We start from the raw sequence: 17,884 nt of genomic DNA, 5'->3' as shown, positions 1-17,884 counted from the left end.
GAAAGAGTGTCAGTCATAGGTGAGAAATGTTTTGTTTAAACAGTTAAATTTATTAAGTCACAGAATGGAATGCATAATTTACACATATTTTAACTCCAAGTGAGAAAGATTATGGTGAAGTTCTACATACACATTTGAATAAATATACCCTATACATTGATGGTTAATCAGTTAAAACTTTGAGTTTTAAATAGGAGCTTTTCCCTGATGTTTCAACTATCAAGTGTAAGTAGTTTTTTTGCCATAGCATTGAGTCAAAAGTCTATTCAATGTTTATTGTAACTACTTTATATTCAGCTATTATTTTCAGCTTATAAGCTTCTTTATATTGAGCTTTAGCCTGGTATTTGCTAAAAACAAAATATTATTTGGTTTTAACACTTTAACACTCCTACGAAAAGACGTTTCTAGTCCTGATTTCTCCAAGCCCATTCCCCTGGCTGTGGTTTCGCTAGATAGTAGATAGGGACAGTGGGAATCTCGTTAATCCATTCATTAATGGATTTAAATGGCAATTTCATTTAAATACAAAATTATTAGCCTAATATTAATAACCTTTCAAGTTGCTCTGGGGCCTATTAGGCCCCACTTTTCGTAGGAGTGTTAATACAGGTTCGATCAGTTTGACTAAATTGTAGCAAGAAAATTGTACAAGAAACATGTCACCAGCTACTGCCTTTTACAGTAATTTAATGTATAACTTGTTTTTCAGATTTTTTGTCTTGATCACAAAAAAGATAATTATTTAACTTTGTTGCAATATCAGACATACAAGTTAGTGGAATACCAATACAAACATTGAAATATAATGTGGAAAAAACATGATTATAGTTTTTTCTTACAAATGCATATTATTCTTTTTAAAGAACATGAAAAAACAGAATTAAGTCTAGATTAGAAACAGATTTCTCACAAAAAATACATTGTATTTTTCTTTTCTGAAAGTCCATAAAAAATATGACTTTGGTTAACTGTTGTCTGAAAAGTTAAATATCAGAGACTATTGATGTATAAATAAAACACAAAATTATCTTTCAGGAATTGAATATTGATGCAACAGATGTAGAAAATCTATTAGTTTCTTGTATACTAGACAAGTAAGTACCTCTTCAAATTAATTCTAATAAAGACGCTGAACATATGAATTGAGATTTTGTTTCATACATTTCCTGTAATAACTTGACTTTCTTAGTTAGTTTAGTGGTTCTTAAAACACTTGTCAGAATTTAAATATTAGTAATCCATAACATCTTTTCCATAACAACCTTAATCCTAACTAGTTTGGGATCAGCTGGTAAATTTTAAAGCCAATTATTTTTACATCTGGGTAACTGACCCAGGTGGAGAACCATATAGAATGAACATGTTCAGCAACAAGGATTCAAACTCTTGACATTCATATTGAAAGTGGAGCATCCTAACCACCAGACCATGCTAGACTTTTGTATTTCATGATATTTAGTTAAATCAGATGTATTTGTTTTATGTTTAAACTTTCAGAGTATGTTTTCAATTTTTAGAAACTTTCAATATTATGCATTTAGGTTTGTTGGTTGGTACAACTGTATGTAAGAAATAGCAAAGATATACACAAGTTAACATTACCACCAGTAAAATACATTGGGCCTGCATTTGTATATATTTTATTATTTACAGCATCAGAAATTTACAGTTACAATGTAGCCTTTTTTTAATTCAGGATTTAAATGGGAAGCCTGATGTGTTAAATACTAACAGGCCTTAAGATTTGCAGTAAAAATCACAAACTATAGATTTTTTTTCCCACATTCCTTTTAATTTGTTCAGTTTGGAATCTCAATTAGAGAGCTTTAAAAAGTATTTCTGATCTATGTTTTGTCTTCCTCAAGTAATTGGAGAAAGAAATGTATAGTTTACATGATTTATATCCCACATTTTTGTAATTCAAATACTGTTTTCATACAGGGTGTTCAGAAAGTCACTGTGCACTTATATATTTATTAACAGACATCTTTCAATAAAGAATACAGGAGGTAAATATGAATGGCAGTTATAAACAATGTTGAAAGTGACCCCTGTTTGCATCAATACAGGCCTGGATCCTTCTTATTTTGTTTCTAAACACTGCTATCAGTTGCTGGCTTGAAATATACTGAATAAAATATGATTACAAAACTGCACAGTGACTTTTCGAACACCCTGTATAATTCAACATAATTTTTTCTTTTAAAACTGATTTTAGATTTTTGTAGACAGTTTTTAGTACTTTTTGTATGATTACAGTTTTTTTTCTATCTTTTTTTGGATTTAAAAAGTATGTTTTCATTTCTACTTTGTAATTGTAACCATTATTACAATTTAGCACAATTCAAGGTCGAATTGATCAAGTTAACCAAGTCTTAGAGCTGGACAAAAAGCCACAAGGGGTGGCAAGGCATAATGCCTTGGATAAATGGGCTGTCCAATTGTCAACATTGCATCAGACTATAATTAACAAAATGGCATAACTTGTATGCCCATGTCGCTCAAGCTTAAAGTTGTGTCGATCAACAAAATGGCTCAACCCAACAACACCATTCTTTGGCTATGACTGTTTGGATGGCTATCATGGTTAGAGCTGTAGCTTCAGCATGCTAGGAAGTCAGATGGACAATCTTTTGTCAGCATCACTATAAAGTAATTGGTTCTACATTGATCAACTAAGAAAGGTGCAGTTGGTAGTTGTAATAATTATACAATCTTTTGTCCTCAACAATTGATTATTTACATCCTTACATTTGCATTTCTGCTGTCTTTTTTTTTGTGTAGTTATGAATTTCACATTTCACTGTATTTCAACAAATCATATAAAAGGTTTGTATGAGCTTCAAGCTATGTGTGTTAGCGTAAGTTCCAGTTTTCCTATTTATTTTTCAAAAGTAATGGTTCTAAGAAATTTTTTCCTCCAGAGTGGTTTTTATGATCTAAAATACTTCTTGCAGTTATGAAGAGATACATTACCTGTTTATTAACTTTCATTATTAAAAAAATTAACACAAAGTCATCTGCTAGTGACTGTACAGAAACATGTTACACTTTTCTTTTAGTAGAGAAATTGTATCTCCTACTAAGAACATATTTCTAATAGCAAATGTGTCATAAGCTTGTAGTCTTAAGACATTCCTGATAAGCTTCAACATGTTGAAGTATAATACATATTTTACTGAAATTTGCTTCTTTACAAACAGGTTAGTTTGATGAATGTTTGACATTCATCTTCTTAATTCATTTGAAACAGAATAGTTTATTTTAAGAAAAAGGCACCTTAAATGTGGGTTAGATAAAGTTAATTTGTTTAAACTTGAATTGCCTTTTTGCTTTCTTAAAAACTAATAAAAATTGTTTGGGTTAGTGTAGAGGTCTTTTTATGTGTACATTGTGGTTACTTTAGATTAGCTCAGAAACAGTTTTGTTTTATTTCTTAAATTACAGAAAAATATATTTATATATTCTAAGAACTTGGTTTTTTTCACAGATTTTATGAGTTGTGCTAAAGAAAAGAAAATACTTTCAAATTAAATTGGCCTTGAATCAGGACTTGATTTTAATCACCTGTTTTCCATTGGCTGGATGGTGATGTTGACACTATTAATATTGTTAACAAGAGTATCTTGCTACTGTTTAGTATTATACTTTATATCTCATAACCAAAGTCCATTAGTGTCGTATCTCTTAAAATAAGTTTAGAACCAATAAGAATACTGATTTCTAAGAGTTGTATACATCTTGTCAACTCAGGTCAGCTTCTTCACAACTGCTAAAACTTATGAATTTGTTTTCAGTAAATACTGCAAGCTTTTTGCTATAATTTACTGGATTTTATATTCATATAAAAAACACTGAATTTTTACTTACTGAAACAAATACTACAAAATAAAATATTTTATGATTACACATGTTATGTCTCTAAGCTTTTACTAAAATTCATTATTACATACATTCAGCAATTTAAATAAATGTGAATAATTTATTTAATTACCATCCTCACTCTTTTGCAAACAGTGTCATTAGCTTTTACTCTGATCAGTATATTCTGGTATTCCACAGTTTTATATTACTGTACCAATTGACATTTGTTATTTTGTAGTTCTAATTTACTTGGCACTTCTTTCTTTTATTGTACAATTCAAATTTATTGTAATTGTTACCTTCTGACACAGTTTAGGATTAATTTATTATGCTCTTTGCCCTCTGATAATGTATAGCATTGATGTCTGGTACAGTAAAATTCTAATTTATTCTGTTCATTATTATCTTTTACTGTGCTCATCACTATCTTCTACAATGTTCTAGTTTACTGTGCTCATCACTATCTTATATTGTACAGTTCTAGTTTACTGTGCTTATCATCTTCTGCAATGTTGAACCAGTTTATTGTGCTTGTCACTAACTTCTACAATGTTGTTCTAGTTTACTGTGCTCATCACTATCTTATACTGTACAGTTCTAGTTTACTGTGCTTGTCACTAACTTCTGCTGTTGCTCTAGTTTACTGTGGTTATCACGATCTACTGCTGTACAGTTCTAGTTTACTGTGCTTGTCACTAACTTCTGCTGTGTTGTTCTTGTTTACTGTGCTCATTACTATTTTCTACAATGTTGTTTTAGTTATTGTGCTCATCACTATATTCTACAATGTTATTCCAGTTTACTGTGTTTATCGCTGCTATCTTCAATGTTCTAGTTCACTGTGCTTGTCACTATCTTCTATGTAGTTCTAGCTTACTGTGCCCATCACTTTTTTTCTGATGTATAACTCTAGTTTGCTGTTTCCTTTGCCCACTGATGTTGTATAGTCTTAGTTTACTCTGTATAACTTCATTTTCTATGCTCATTACACCTTTGTACTACTGAATATCAATTTACTGTGCTTCATGCTTTCTCATAATTTATGGTTATAATTTACTGGAATTATTTTTTGTTATGTACTTCCAGGTAATGCATTCAGTGCCTTGGCACTGTTCATTGTGTTTGATGTACCCTTTACACGTACCCTGTATAATGTATTGCATAATTCCAGTTTACTGTGATTACCCACTGGTATTTTGCTGCAGCTGTTGCTTTTTAGTATAGTGTGTTTTTCATTGCTGTGTGTCTATTACAAGTTGGCACTTGAAGAACATAGTTACAGTTTACTTTGCTCTTACCCTCTAATGCTCCATATTTCTAATTAACTTTGCTCATTACCTTTTGGATGCTGTGTATATTCAGTTTATAGTACTTATTGCCATTTGACACTGTATATTTTCAATATATTTTCCACATTGCTCTCTTCATTCAGTATGATTCTAATTTACTGAGCTTACCATAATTATTTTGTTTGTATAGTTCCAGTTTACTGTTACTATCACCTTTAGTACTGTGTAGTTTCAATTTATCATTTTTTTTATTAAACAGTTCCAGTTTTGTATATCCACTATACTCTGGTGCTATATCATTCCAGTGTACTCTATTTCTGGCACTGTATAATAGTTTGACTACCAAATACCTTCTGGTATTGTGTATGTCTAGTTTACTGAAACAGTTGTAATCAGAATGTAGTGTTTAATTATACAAAACATTGTGCTAAAATAACATAGCTGTTTCTTGGGCATTAAGGTTTTTCAGTAGTCAGCTATTTCAGGAAATTAGTGGCAGAAAGAATCTAGTTTTAACAGAACACGAAAAGGATTTTCATAAAACAGTAAAAAAAAATCTTTACCACCTTCATATAGGTTACCCAGGTGTAATATATACATATATGCATTGATCTTTTGAATAGTACATCTGTGCTTTAAGTAACATTACATGATGTTAGATACTGTGATTTTAAAAATGTCATATAATTTAATTCTGAACACGTAAAATTGGCCTTGCAATTTTAGTAAGAAATTTATCATCTTTGTTACTAAACAGAATAATCATTCAAAATGATGTTTGTTTTTGGAGCTCTTGTCACATAATAATATTAAAAAATTTCAAGTATCTTTCTTTCCAGTATCTTTATGAAATGCTTAAATATTTTTATTGTGAGTAATACTAATAATAAAATGGTATTTTGAATTAAATCAATGGCAAATATAGGTATAATGTAATTTAATAGTCTGGAAACATTTATTGGTATGTATAATAGTTTTTTATTATTTACTATAAAATTATGTAAAGTGAAGCATGAATTTTTAGTAAAGAATACTTTATACAAAATATTTAGAATTATATGGTGTCTGTGTTATAAACAGAAATAATTTGTGTAAATGGAGTTTGGAGAATTTGCAAACTTATTGTGAGAAAACAACAAATATAAAAACAAATTTCAGTTCACTGGACAGTTTTTTTTAACTTATCTTTGGCTAGTTAAGTTTTGTTCCATCAGTCCTGTGTTTCAGATAACCAACTATTTTACCTTGATATGGACATACATCCTCATCTTACCAAATTACCTTTTTACTATACTCATTAAGAAAGTATGTGTAAGTGTTTTGTGTAAAAAACCAATTAGCAAAGTAAAATAAAAATATATTGTGTACCTTAGTGTTTTTTTATATAAGTTGGTCTTTCTTATTTCAACCTGATTATATGGAATCAAGAATCATTTCCACATTTCAGTGAATATGTCAAACTAAATAGGTGAACTTACAAAACATGTTGCCTGACAAACACAGTATTCTGTCTCTTAGCAACCATCAGTTTTTAAATCAGTTACATCACATTAATTACATGAATTTATAAAATACTGATTTAAAGTAGGAGGTCATCAGTACTTACATGTTATTTTGCTCACACATTTGTGAAGAGCTTTAGAAGTTTATATATGAGTAAAAGAAGATGTAAAGGGATTTAAAAATTTAGCAAATGACATGATTAGTAGTTTCATATTTCTCTTGAGCTTTTCTAGAGGAATGTTATAAAGTTATTAGTTTCTAAATGGAAAAAGATGACATAGTAGTTTCATTTTTTCAAGTGTGCTTAAAGGAATTTAATGAGTTTTAGATTTTTCCATACTGTCTTTTTGAAAATATTGTAAATATTTTACAATATAAGGTACTGAATCAGCTCTGATTGATAAGAATAAATAATTTTATGAATGTGTAAACAATATGTACTGTTTGTTATCCTTGTGTTTAGCTGCTACTTTTTTAAACATTTATATTAACTTTAACAGGAGTAATGGATTTCTTTATAGTTAAAAATATTTCATAGATTGTTGAAATTATCTTCTTTAAAGTAATTTGGTAGCTGTCCTTTGCACTTAGTATAAGCTTATTGCTTTTGTCTAGAAATAGAACTAAGTATTTTTAGTAAGGGATAAAAACTTGTAAAACTTATTTCAGCATGACATCATGAACTGAGGATAAAGAATTTAGTGCAGCATAAACATATTAATTAAACTATAATAAATTGTTACCTGATGCTCTGAATACAATTGTAATAATTAACAGTGAAATGAACATTTGTACCTATGTTTGACTTGTTTTAATATATTATTTCAATGCCCCATACGAGTACAACCGTAAGTCTACGGATTTACAACGCTAAGATCAGGGGTTCCATTTCCCTCGGTGGGCTCAGCAGATAGCTTGATGTGGCTTTGCTATATGTAAACACACAACACACAAATTATTTTAAATCAAGTGAACTGCCAGTTTGTTTATTGTTAATTTATTGCCAACAAATTGCAGACACCTAATGCAAAGAATCTGACAGCAAGTCAGCCATGATCTACAATGGTAAATGGTGACATAAATAAACATAAACTATTGGCAAATAGTCCTATATATGCACAAATGTAGTGGTGGCAAAAATATTGTAAGTGATCATGACCACTCTGTATAACTGTGTTGACTGACTTTAATCAGAGGATAGAGTGGAGCAAGCAACTTGGGCTCAAAGATAGCAATCTATGAGAGTTTGTTAAATAACAATAAGATTTAGCAAGAGAAGAGCATCAACAGAAAAGAAAGAAAGAGAAAGAAGGAAAGGAAAGACTGGAAATGGAAAAAACAAGAGTACAAACTGAGATTGCTAAGCTGACCCACCAGAAAGATAGAGGACCCAAAAATGACAGTTACATCATAGCAAGCTGTCCAAATGTGAAGAACAGAAAGAAAACATGGATGCTTTCTTGGAAAGGTATGAAAGATTTTCTCACAGCCAGAACTGAAACAAAGGTGACTGAGGCAGTCTGTCCAATCCTCCTTCTCGAAGATAAAGACCTGCAAGTCTACATGGACATGGCATTAGAAGATAGCATGGACTATGACAAGATTAAAAAGACCTTGCTGAAATATTGTAAACTGGTCCTAAACAAGAAAGCACCAAGAGACATGGGATGAGATGATCAAGCTGGCAGAACATTATATGAAAGCTCATAGAGGTAGTGTAACTGGCAAGTCCAAGAATAATCAGTCTAAGTTAAAACTAGAAGCAGGTGACTAGAAGCAGAATGCCACCAAAGGTGACAAATAAAAAAACAGTAGACAAGAGAAAAATTGCATTGCTTATTATAAAATGGGGCATGTTGCAAGTGGTGCAAGTCTGTCACAAACAAGTAACAGCACAAATATCAACATAAGGCAGCTGGAACTACCTATAAAGATGGTGCTGACAAGAAAAGAGTGACTGTCATGATAGGTGCTGTTGCCAGAAAAAAGAAACAGAATGAAGACAACTTGTCAGATTCCCAACAAGAATGAAGTGCTATAACTATGATTGAAAAGTGCATGATTGATGGTCAGCTCAAGTTAGCAAATTGGTCAACAGTGCCAGTGATGATCAGAGCATATGACAAACACTGAGACTTACAATGAACCACAACATGTCAGTAGGTGAAGGCAATGTCAGGAAGAAGAAAGTGAGAGTCTTATGAAATAATAGATTAGAACCAGTCTAGTATCTGATAACTAGATGACAGGTAAGGTGCATCAATGTATGTTGATTGATGAGACAATGAGAAAGTTTCTCATATCAATAATAAATGTGGACACTCCATACTTCATTGAAGACCATGTGTTTGGAAGGCACTCATCTATGACTTGGTAATTTGCAATATACCAGGCAGTAGAAGTTTGAAAGAACCAGACAAAACAAAGACTGATGAGGCATCTGCAGTCACTACAAAAGCTCAAGAAAAGCAACCCCAAAAAAAGGACATCAAGCCCTTACAAGTCTTTAAAAGTAACATCCCAAATACATGAACTGAAGGAAGAAGAGAATAAGGATCTTTCATGGCAGAAACTTTAGGATAGTGCCCAGAGAATTGAGGAGAACTAGAAGGGAATGCTTCCCAAATCTATCATGGCAGTTCTACTGAGGAAGTTAAAAACTGACAATATGAGGATCATATTGTTCTTCCAAAACTACAGATTACATTTTGAGATTATCAAGGGGACTACAGATATTGGTGAATAGACTTTATGTACGAACTGAAAACAGTCTTTGTATAAAGTATAAAAAGTACTTTGATATTTTTCTTGAAGATGAGCTAATTATGTTATATACAACTTAAGTGTAAAACAAACAGTAAATTTAGTTTTAAATGTTAGTCTATCACACATTAATATAACTGTTTAGAATCATAGGTTGTGTAGTTCAAATTGGCAGTTATTATATTCTTGCATTATGTTAACAGAACTTTTTAAGTTTCTATCATTGTTCTAATTGAGTATTATTGCATTATGATATCTTGTAGTGTGTGGAAACTTCTAGGTCTCTGTCAAACTATAAATGTTGATCTGAAATGTAGTTTGAGATATATAGCTAGATCTAAACTGAGCAATTGTTAGTGTAGCCATAAATAATGTGTACTGGTAATTTTTAAAATTATCACAATTGTATTATAATAACACAGTAGAGAAGAATAACTTTTCAGTTATGTTTTAAATAATTGAACCAGCCTGTGTGGTTGTTGATAGAATGGATAATTATTTAATGCTCTGGACACAGCTGTGATAATCAACAGTGTAACAAGCATTTGTATATACATTGGACATTTTTTTAATATATTACTTTAAATTAAGTGTACTTTGTGTTGTTTGTTTATTGTTGAAATTTTTCACTAACAAGTTGCAACTACTTACTATAAAGAATTTGGCCTACATGTAAAAACCTTGCAGAAATGTTTACTAATACATCTTACAAGGTAGAAGAGAAATTTCATTATTTTTACTTGAGCTTATTAAAAACGGGTAAAAAAATGTATATAATACTTATTTTACCTCCATGTTCATTCCTTTCGTTTCATCTTTTTTGTAAGATGCCTAGTTTATGCAGTATGTTGCAGCATAATTCTGCATATGGTAAGTTGGTGCTTGCAATGATTTTACTCAGATATTGTACAGTTTGTTATACTTATGATGCACTATAGAATAATGAATCTGTTCTATGTTAAGATGCATTGTTTTTAAAGTAAAGCACGTTGTGGTGTTCATGTACATTGATATTTATCAGACTTTTAAACAACTGCAAAAAAAGAAACACCCAAAATATTGTGTAGTAAATAAATTCAACTATGCATGACGAAGAAAGTGTTCATAGTTAAGTGAATAAATAAGCAAAATATATATTATACAATGTAAAATTGAGCTTTACTGATTTGCTTCACATTTATTGTGTAGCTTCAACTGCATAGCTGTGGGGTCAAAGCATATCTGTATAGGACAAAGACAAGATAGAGAAATAATAATATACCACACTGTTAAGCCAGATCAAAGTTCTAGTGTGATATTCCATGATCCTCAGATTATCAGTATCAATGATCATTCCAAATACATATATTCAAAAACAGATAAACATCCAATTTATAGCTTGTACAAATATCTTTTTTTCACCCTTCAGAATGAATGTGATTTCACTACAAGATAAAATGCCTAGTAACAGAGTCGATGAAAGAATTATAGGTAAATGTACTTAAAGTAAAGGATTAGTGCAAATATACAACCTTACCATATTCAGCTTAAAAAGATGTTATAACTACATAACATCTGCACAAAAAGTTAGAAAAATTCCATGAATATGCTTAAATACAAATATTTGTTATTAATTATGGAAGGGTAAAGTATGATATTTCTGGTTATCACACACAGCTCTTCATATATCTTAACCTTATGAATATATAAAGTACAAATATAATTTGAAGTCAACTTCCAATAATCATCTCTTTAGATTATTCTCACCTTGTCTTAATGGTTATAAATGTAGGACAAAAAGTAACATTATTATTGACCACAAAGCCTTCAAACTAGTTACAAGTAAGAAAATAAACTAAAATAAGAACTGGAAATAGTAAACTAAATCAAGAACAAACAATAATGAAATATGGGTGTAATGTTGATAAAATACATTATAAAACAATAGCCATATTTATACCAAGTACATCTGAAAGCAAAATGAATATAATGCAGTAAATGAAATGTAGTACCTAAGCAATAGTACAAATTAAATCAACTTAAATAATTTACAACAAAGATATGTATTTACACATTTACAAGCTTATCTTGCAGTAGGTATAGAAAAGACCACAAGACATGGAAAAATAATGAAAAAGTTTCAAAATTTATGTTTATTTGCTAAAGCTTTTCTTCAGGCAGTTTAAATCATGTTACATAGAAAAAAAGGCTTAACATGGCAAATATAAAATTTTTGTCTTAGATGTGTGTTTCACCAATTATGAACACTTTAAGTACATTTTTGAAGTGCTTGTTGTAGATATTTTGGTTGTTTAGTTTTTTCTTCAAATTCAGACCTTGGTTCACCAGTATCTATTTTCTTAATGGTAAGTACGTAATAAGGCAGACAACTGGAAAGTGCACAGACAGTTGCCATCACCTTTGTTGTTGGTGATTTTTAGTATCTATAACATATCCATAATGTGCTAGACAGAATATATTAAAATTCACTATAGGTTTACAGTAAGTTTCCTATTAATGCAGTAAATTTTCCAGCATGCTGTAACACTCATGACTGCATTAATGAATCAGGAATGAAAACTCCCAAGTAAACTCAACCTCTGGTAGGGAAGGAATTCACAAAGCAATATAATGTTAAATATTTTGACAAATCAGGCTATGATATTAGCTTTTCTTGGATGAAGTCATTTGTACAGGCTGTAATATGCCACATCTTGCAGAGACTTCCATGGAATAGTGCACATATATGTTACCCATACCCAAGCCATAATGGTTAGTGAGTGCACCCATCTCACTTACATGAATTTTCCTACAATTGTTTTGTTATCTGAAATGCAGAGTTCCAGTTTTAATGTGGAAAGTGAAGTGTAAGCCAGGCACTACACAACAGCAGTGTTCTTAGATTCTAACCTAGAATGTTTTTTAATCTTTGTCAACAATCCAACTTGATTTTGGACACAAATCCAATGTAAATAAACAAGTGAAAAGCTTGTTGATTATACAATAAATTCAATTATATACATGCAACCAACACTATATAGTTCAAAATAGTGTAAAATCTACTTTGTTCTAAAATAATATTGAAATGAAATTATCAGAAATAGCCAAAATTTAATTGTAAAAGTAAAATGTTTCTAAGTAAAAAATATCTGATAACAATAGGCTAAGTATGTTTTTTTAACTCTGAACAAACCAATAATCATGATTTCACCTTGCAGAAACTCATAAACCTATGAATATCCCAGTTGCTATAATTATAAAATATCTCTGTTGACACCAGTAATAACAATCACGCTTTACTTTGTATGGTATAGATTATCTGATAACTCAGTGAAAAGCCAAATCTAATAGATATTCTTGTTTGGAACCAAACCAATTACTTCCCTTCCCAGTACTAAAAACACAGAACACTCAGTGTTTTTTTTCTTCATGTGATTGATTACTTAATTTATCCAATCACATTTTGTGTTTTCAACTGCAAAATACATGCATATATACAAAATCCAGTGTTGTAACTGCACAAGAAATTAAAGTAACCAGAAATACTGTGTTCTCCAGAATCTTATCATCTAGGGGGACTGTGAAAAATACAGTGTATTAGATAAGCATGAAAAATAACACGTACATATTTTGCTGAATTTATATAAACAATGTGAATTTATAAGATATGCCATAGCACAATTCCCTTATTGTACTTCAGGGGCAATACAAGATTGTATTAACTTGTGTGCAAAATCACTAGTTCACACAAGAAATATGTTCTAGAAATGTATACATTTGCATGAAACAGTGTTTGAAAAACCAAAAAGTTGCAAAATGATTTCAATATGTAGATTCTTCAGAGATCCGAGTCATCATGAGCCTCAAAACCAACTGCCAATTTCTTAGGATTTTATCTGACATCTTGATCTGTCCCAGTTGTGATGAAGGTTGTGCAGTTGCTTTACAGAACCACTGTTAATTAGACATTTTGAGCAACCATCAAATGATATCAGATCAATGTCTTACTTCCAAATACCATTCCTTAGTTCAGGAAATAGCAATCACAGTGCAGTTCACTTGTTTGTTTTAACCACAACCAGTATACTTAACTCTAGAATAAATGACTGGTTACACTGCACAACAAAGTTTTTGCTTCTTGAACACAGTTGGGTGTTCCTTAAAGAATTTTGGCTGCTGATCATGAAAATCACATCCAAATTTGCCCATCACGTACTGTTTCATCGAAATCTTAGTTTCACCAGGACATCGCTACAATGGAAAAATGATATCAGGGCAACTGGAATCCATCAATGCTTGCTGAATACTGTTGGACACTACAACGTGATGCACTGGACATTGAATACAAATGAAAATCAGGAACAAAACACTTTTATGTTGAACTTAATAGCATATTAGAAACATAAACACAATTAAATACGTCATTGCCGATAAACAGTTAACTGTCTATTTCTCAGAGTTCCTACGTGATGAAGCAAAACCAAAACTATATTTGTACCCACCAGGTACATGTCACAATCAGCAAAACTTTTCAAAAAAATTGTTGTGCAGTGTTATCACTTGATTTCCAGTAGACATGTTACCATGAATTACAATTTGATAGCTTGGAAAGCAAGAAATACCACTTCTCTTTGGGAATTTGTAATTAAAGTTTACAAATAGGATTGCACACAAAAGGTGCAATAAATGTTAATGAGTTTGGGCCTTTTTAATTTGTTGCATCTTTTCAGTCACTGATATTTCAATCAAATGACCATTCAAGCCAGTGATCAATCATTTAACCCCAGCAATAACAGTTGTATCACTAGAACATAGAGTCTGCTCCTCCATCAGCATTTCCTCATCTAACTCCTTAGATGACCAATTTATTCCTCTTCATCAGCTGAGTTGAGGTAATACAATACAGTACTCTCATCATCAGGCAACCTGCTTTTCTACCCCTGATCCCTGGAATAACAAATTTTTGACAGGCCCATAAGTGATATAATTTTAGACTTGTTGACATGTTCAGTAATTTATTACCATCAGTGATCTCTGTAACTCTGAGTTCACTTCAGTAAGTTATAGACAAAATATAAACTAGTCAAACCAAAACTAATTTGCTGACATTCTTCAGATATATATACCATAGTCAAATTCATTCACAAGACTAATTTTTGTTTCATTACTCTATTTTCATAATATCTTTATGCATGACTACTTGATCCATTTAATAATGTGCACCAAATATTGAAAATGCAGTCATTCTACATATTTTTGAAAATACTGTAGCACATCTCTACTGGGATGAAAGCTGTACATCAGATTCACTGGAAACCATACTTCTCATCCAAACATTTAGAAATTTAGAGAGAAAAAATAAGCTGGCTGTTTCATTGCACAATGGACCATTTTTACAAACAACAGGCATCCCAATCACAAACTTAGCAAATGTAAAAGCTACAGATCCTAGTATGCTGAAGTATGCATTTTCCCCAAACACAAGAAATGACTGTTAAAAGATGATTCTTTTATCCATGTGGTTGTCTTCAGGTGCTTATTATCATGTCATCCCTTATTCAGTCAACAAATTACACTAGTATGACAACAATGGATAAGTTTTGGTCATGAAGTGATCAATAATGATCATCACCTACCAATAACTTTTATCTGTTTTGATTAGTCAGAGGAAGAGTTACAAATGTAAAGATCCCTCTAAGGGGAAAAGCCTACATTTCTCTGCTGCTGGGGTTTTTTTTTTTTTTATGCAACTTGTTCTTGCCAGGGAAGCACACACGTATCAATATCTCTATATGAATGCAGCCAGAAAACTACCTTTGTATGTTTTCAATAGTGCTTGATACTACATGATCCTTTCCAGTCCTTGCATTATGTAAAGTTAAAAATACCTCTTGCCTTATAGCTATAGGGACTACAAACTGCATTATAGGCTGGCTATCAAGCCTTTAGAGTTTATAATGATGGTTAAACACACTATCCTACAATCATAACTGATTATAAGAGTGTGATGTTATGTGCATTAGTACTGGATTTGTCAGACTTTGATGATCATACTATACCTAGCAGCATAGCAAGTATCACCAAAACTACATTTTTTGCATCTAGTTGCTCTTATTAAAACAACTGAGTGGTATTTTAGTGTCCATCCAAATATAGAGTTATCCCCACTTGTGTGATTTATCCTCACTTCTTCTGCAATGACTTTTAACTGATGCATAGTGATCAGGATATGAACATTAAACATACACATTATCGCAGTTGTTTGTAATATAATTTGTCAATGTTTACAAGTTGCTTGCCTTGATAATATTGTAAAATGAAGTACTCTTGCAGCTTTATTATCTAATGTGCATTCTTGTCATCCAGATTTTTGAAGTTCACTAGCTGTTTTAGTAATACCCAGTCTATTTGAATGGTGAGCTTCCTACCATTCATGTAGTAGCAGCAATGTTTGACAAATACAACAACTGCAAGAATTTCCTTTTCTGTGGTAGGGTAGAGTATCAGAAACTAGAAGCAGTTTTCACACCATCCAGTCCTTGTGAGAAAGCTATCAATTACACATTCATTGGTTGTGGTGGACAACATGAATAGACAGTCCTGACAAGAAAAAATACTAGCACTGATGTTTGGGCTTAAGCAAGCACATTTTGAGGACTGGATTGCATGTTCACATTCCTACATCTCCACAGTGCATTTCTTCTCTCACTACAGTTGATGGTGAAAATGCACAATACTAAATTAACAGAACACCAATTGCCTGTTTGGTGGGATTTATCAGCCATCAACATATGAACATAGCTTCTAGTGCATAATAGAATTGCTAAGTCCTTGATTTCACTGTGTATCACACACTGTGTCAAAAGCTATAATTTTGGCCAGTTAGAACCAGCCATAATTATGCTGGGTGCAAGACAGATGGCTGTATCCATAGGAACTAGTGGCCAGATCCAGTTCACATTCTGCTAGTTTTACATAGCTGGACCAGGAGTAGCTATAGCTTACTATCATTCTTTCTTCATCTGTCATGACATTGGCTTAAACATACCTTAAAACCAACAGTCCTGTCTTCCAACAGGATACAGGTATTCCTGTAATCAGTAATAAGATAAATAAATGAGAAATTATTTAAATCTACCAGGAATGTAACTTGTATTTCAAACTTAATGTTTAAATAACAGTTGCTTGACTGTTATTCATTTGTATGGTGTTCCCTCATTACATCTACCGTGTTTCTCCGATAATAAGACCTACCCATAAAATAAGACCTAGTGTGATTTTTGGGGATAGTTTTAATATAAGCCCTACCCTTAAAATAAGCCCTAGTTAAGAGTGGCAGGAAGAGGAAAGAAATAAAAAAAAATTAATTTATTAATTAGTTTAATAGTTAGTTAATTAGTTTGCTTAAGTATTAATCAGTTAATTTAATAGTTTAATAATAGTTTATTTTAAATGGTTAGTTTAATAGTTTTACTTTGTAACTTCATTTTTTTTTAATATATCAAAATAAGACATCCCCCAAAAATAAGCCCTAGTGTCATATTTTGGAGTGAAAATTAATATAAGCCCTGTCTTATTTTTGGAGAAACATGGTAGCAGTTTTCTGTTCTCATAAATTTGGACAGAAAACATGTTCTCATTGTTTAGAGTGATAAGATGAAATAAAGTTCTTTACCAAGTTTAGCCCTTCTTACAACATACCAAACACCAGACTATTATTAAAGTCTGCTCCTAGATTAGTATAAATTTATTTTACTGTGTGGAAGTGGAACTTCCACTTGTTCAGCTAAACTGTTGTGCTTGCAATATCTAATATATTAGCAAATATATAACCCTTATTATCCTTCAAGAGGTAAATGTTTATTACTGGATGTGCTGGTTACTTATATAAATCTTTCTAGAGTAGTAAAGTGCCCATGCCCAGTGTCAAACAAGCAGGTTTCCATGTATGTATACAGAAATTAATCTGTATATAGCAATAAAAACAGACATTAGTTATAACACCTACATAAAGCCTAAACAGAATCTTGACACACATCCTTTTTCCATTTCAATTAATACTAACAGTGATTCACTTGTATATACATATTAGTTACTGCAATAACTAAAAACTGTACTTTTTGTCCATACCAAGCTCTGTAAATGTTAAATTAACCATCATACCTGTAGCTACAGTCTCATGTTAGTGTTTTTCTGTACAAATTTATTACAAGGTAACCTATTCAGGCAATCCAAAATGCTGTGCAATCTGGTTTGATGAACTTTAGAATTGTATGTGAATCAATAGTTATAGTATCTAACTTGTACGGTATACATAACTTTCTTTGTTGTTGTTGTTTTTTAGTATTTAAGTCGGACATTACCATAGTTCTTTCTCTTTTCTTGATGTGTGTAGCCCTAAAACTCACCATCCAGTCAACATAGAAGTTCAGCTAGATTTGTCAACAGAACATTTTGATTTTAAATAAAAAATGTATTTATAG

General features: G+C 31.4%; 1 protein-coding gene across 10 annotated transcripts in view; it reads left to right on the top strand.

Annotated features, from left to right (window-relative positions):
• The window catches only part of LOC143249137 (COP9 signalosome complex subunit 2-like), an 80,549-nt gene that overhangs the window by 62,407 nt on the left and 258 nt on the right, over positions 1–17,884 (top strand). For 9 of the 10 annotated variants that reach the window (XM_076498504.1, XM_076498501.1, XM_076498507.1 and 6 more), the window contains 2 exons: positions 1,039–1,097; positions 2,342–17,884. In XM_076498504.1, coding sequence (XP_076354619.1) covers positions 1,039–1,097; positions 2,342–2,486 — 204 coding nt within the window. In that variant the 3' untranslated portion in view covers positions 2,487–17,884. The remainder of the gene's footprint in view (positions 1–1,038; positions 1,098–2,341) is intronic. The other variant, XM_076498505.1, reaches the window with a different exon arrangement.

This window comes from Tachypleus tridentatus, chromosome 4 (genome assembly GCF_004210375.1).
Source record: "Tachypleus tridentatus isolate NWPU-2018 chromosome 4, ASM421037v1, whole genome shotgun sequence".
Lineage (NCBI taxonomy): Eukaryota > Metazoa > Arthropoda > Merostomata > Xiphosura > Limulidae > Tachypleus > Tachypleus tridentatus.
The sequence above is the reverse complement of the archived record's forward strand: the minus strand, read 5'-3'. Positions and strand labels throughout refer to the sequence as shown.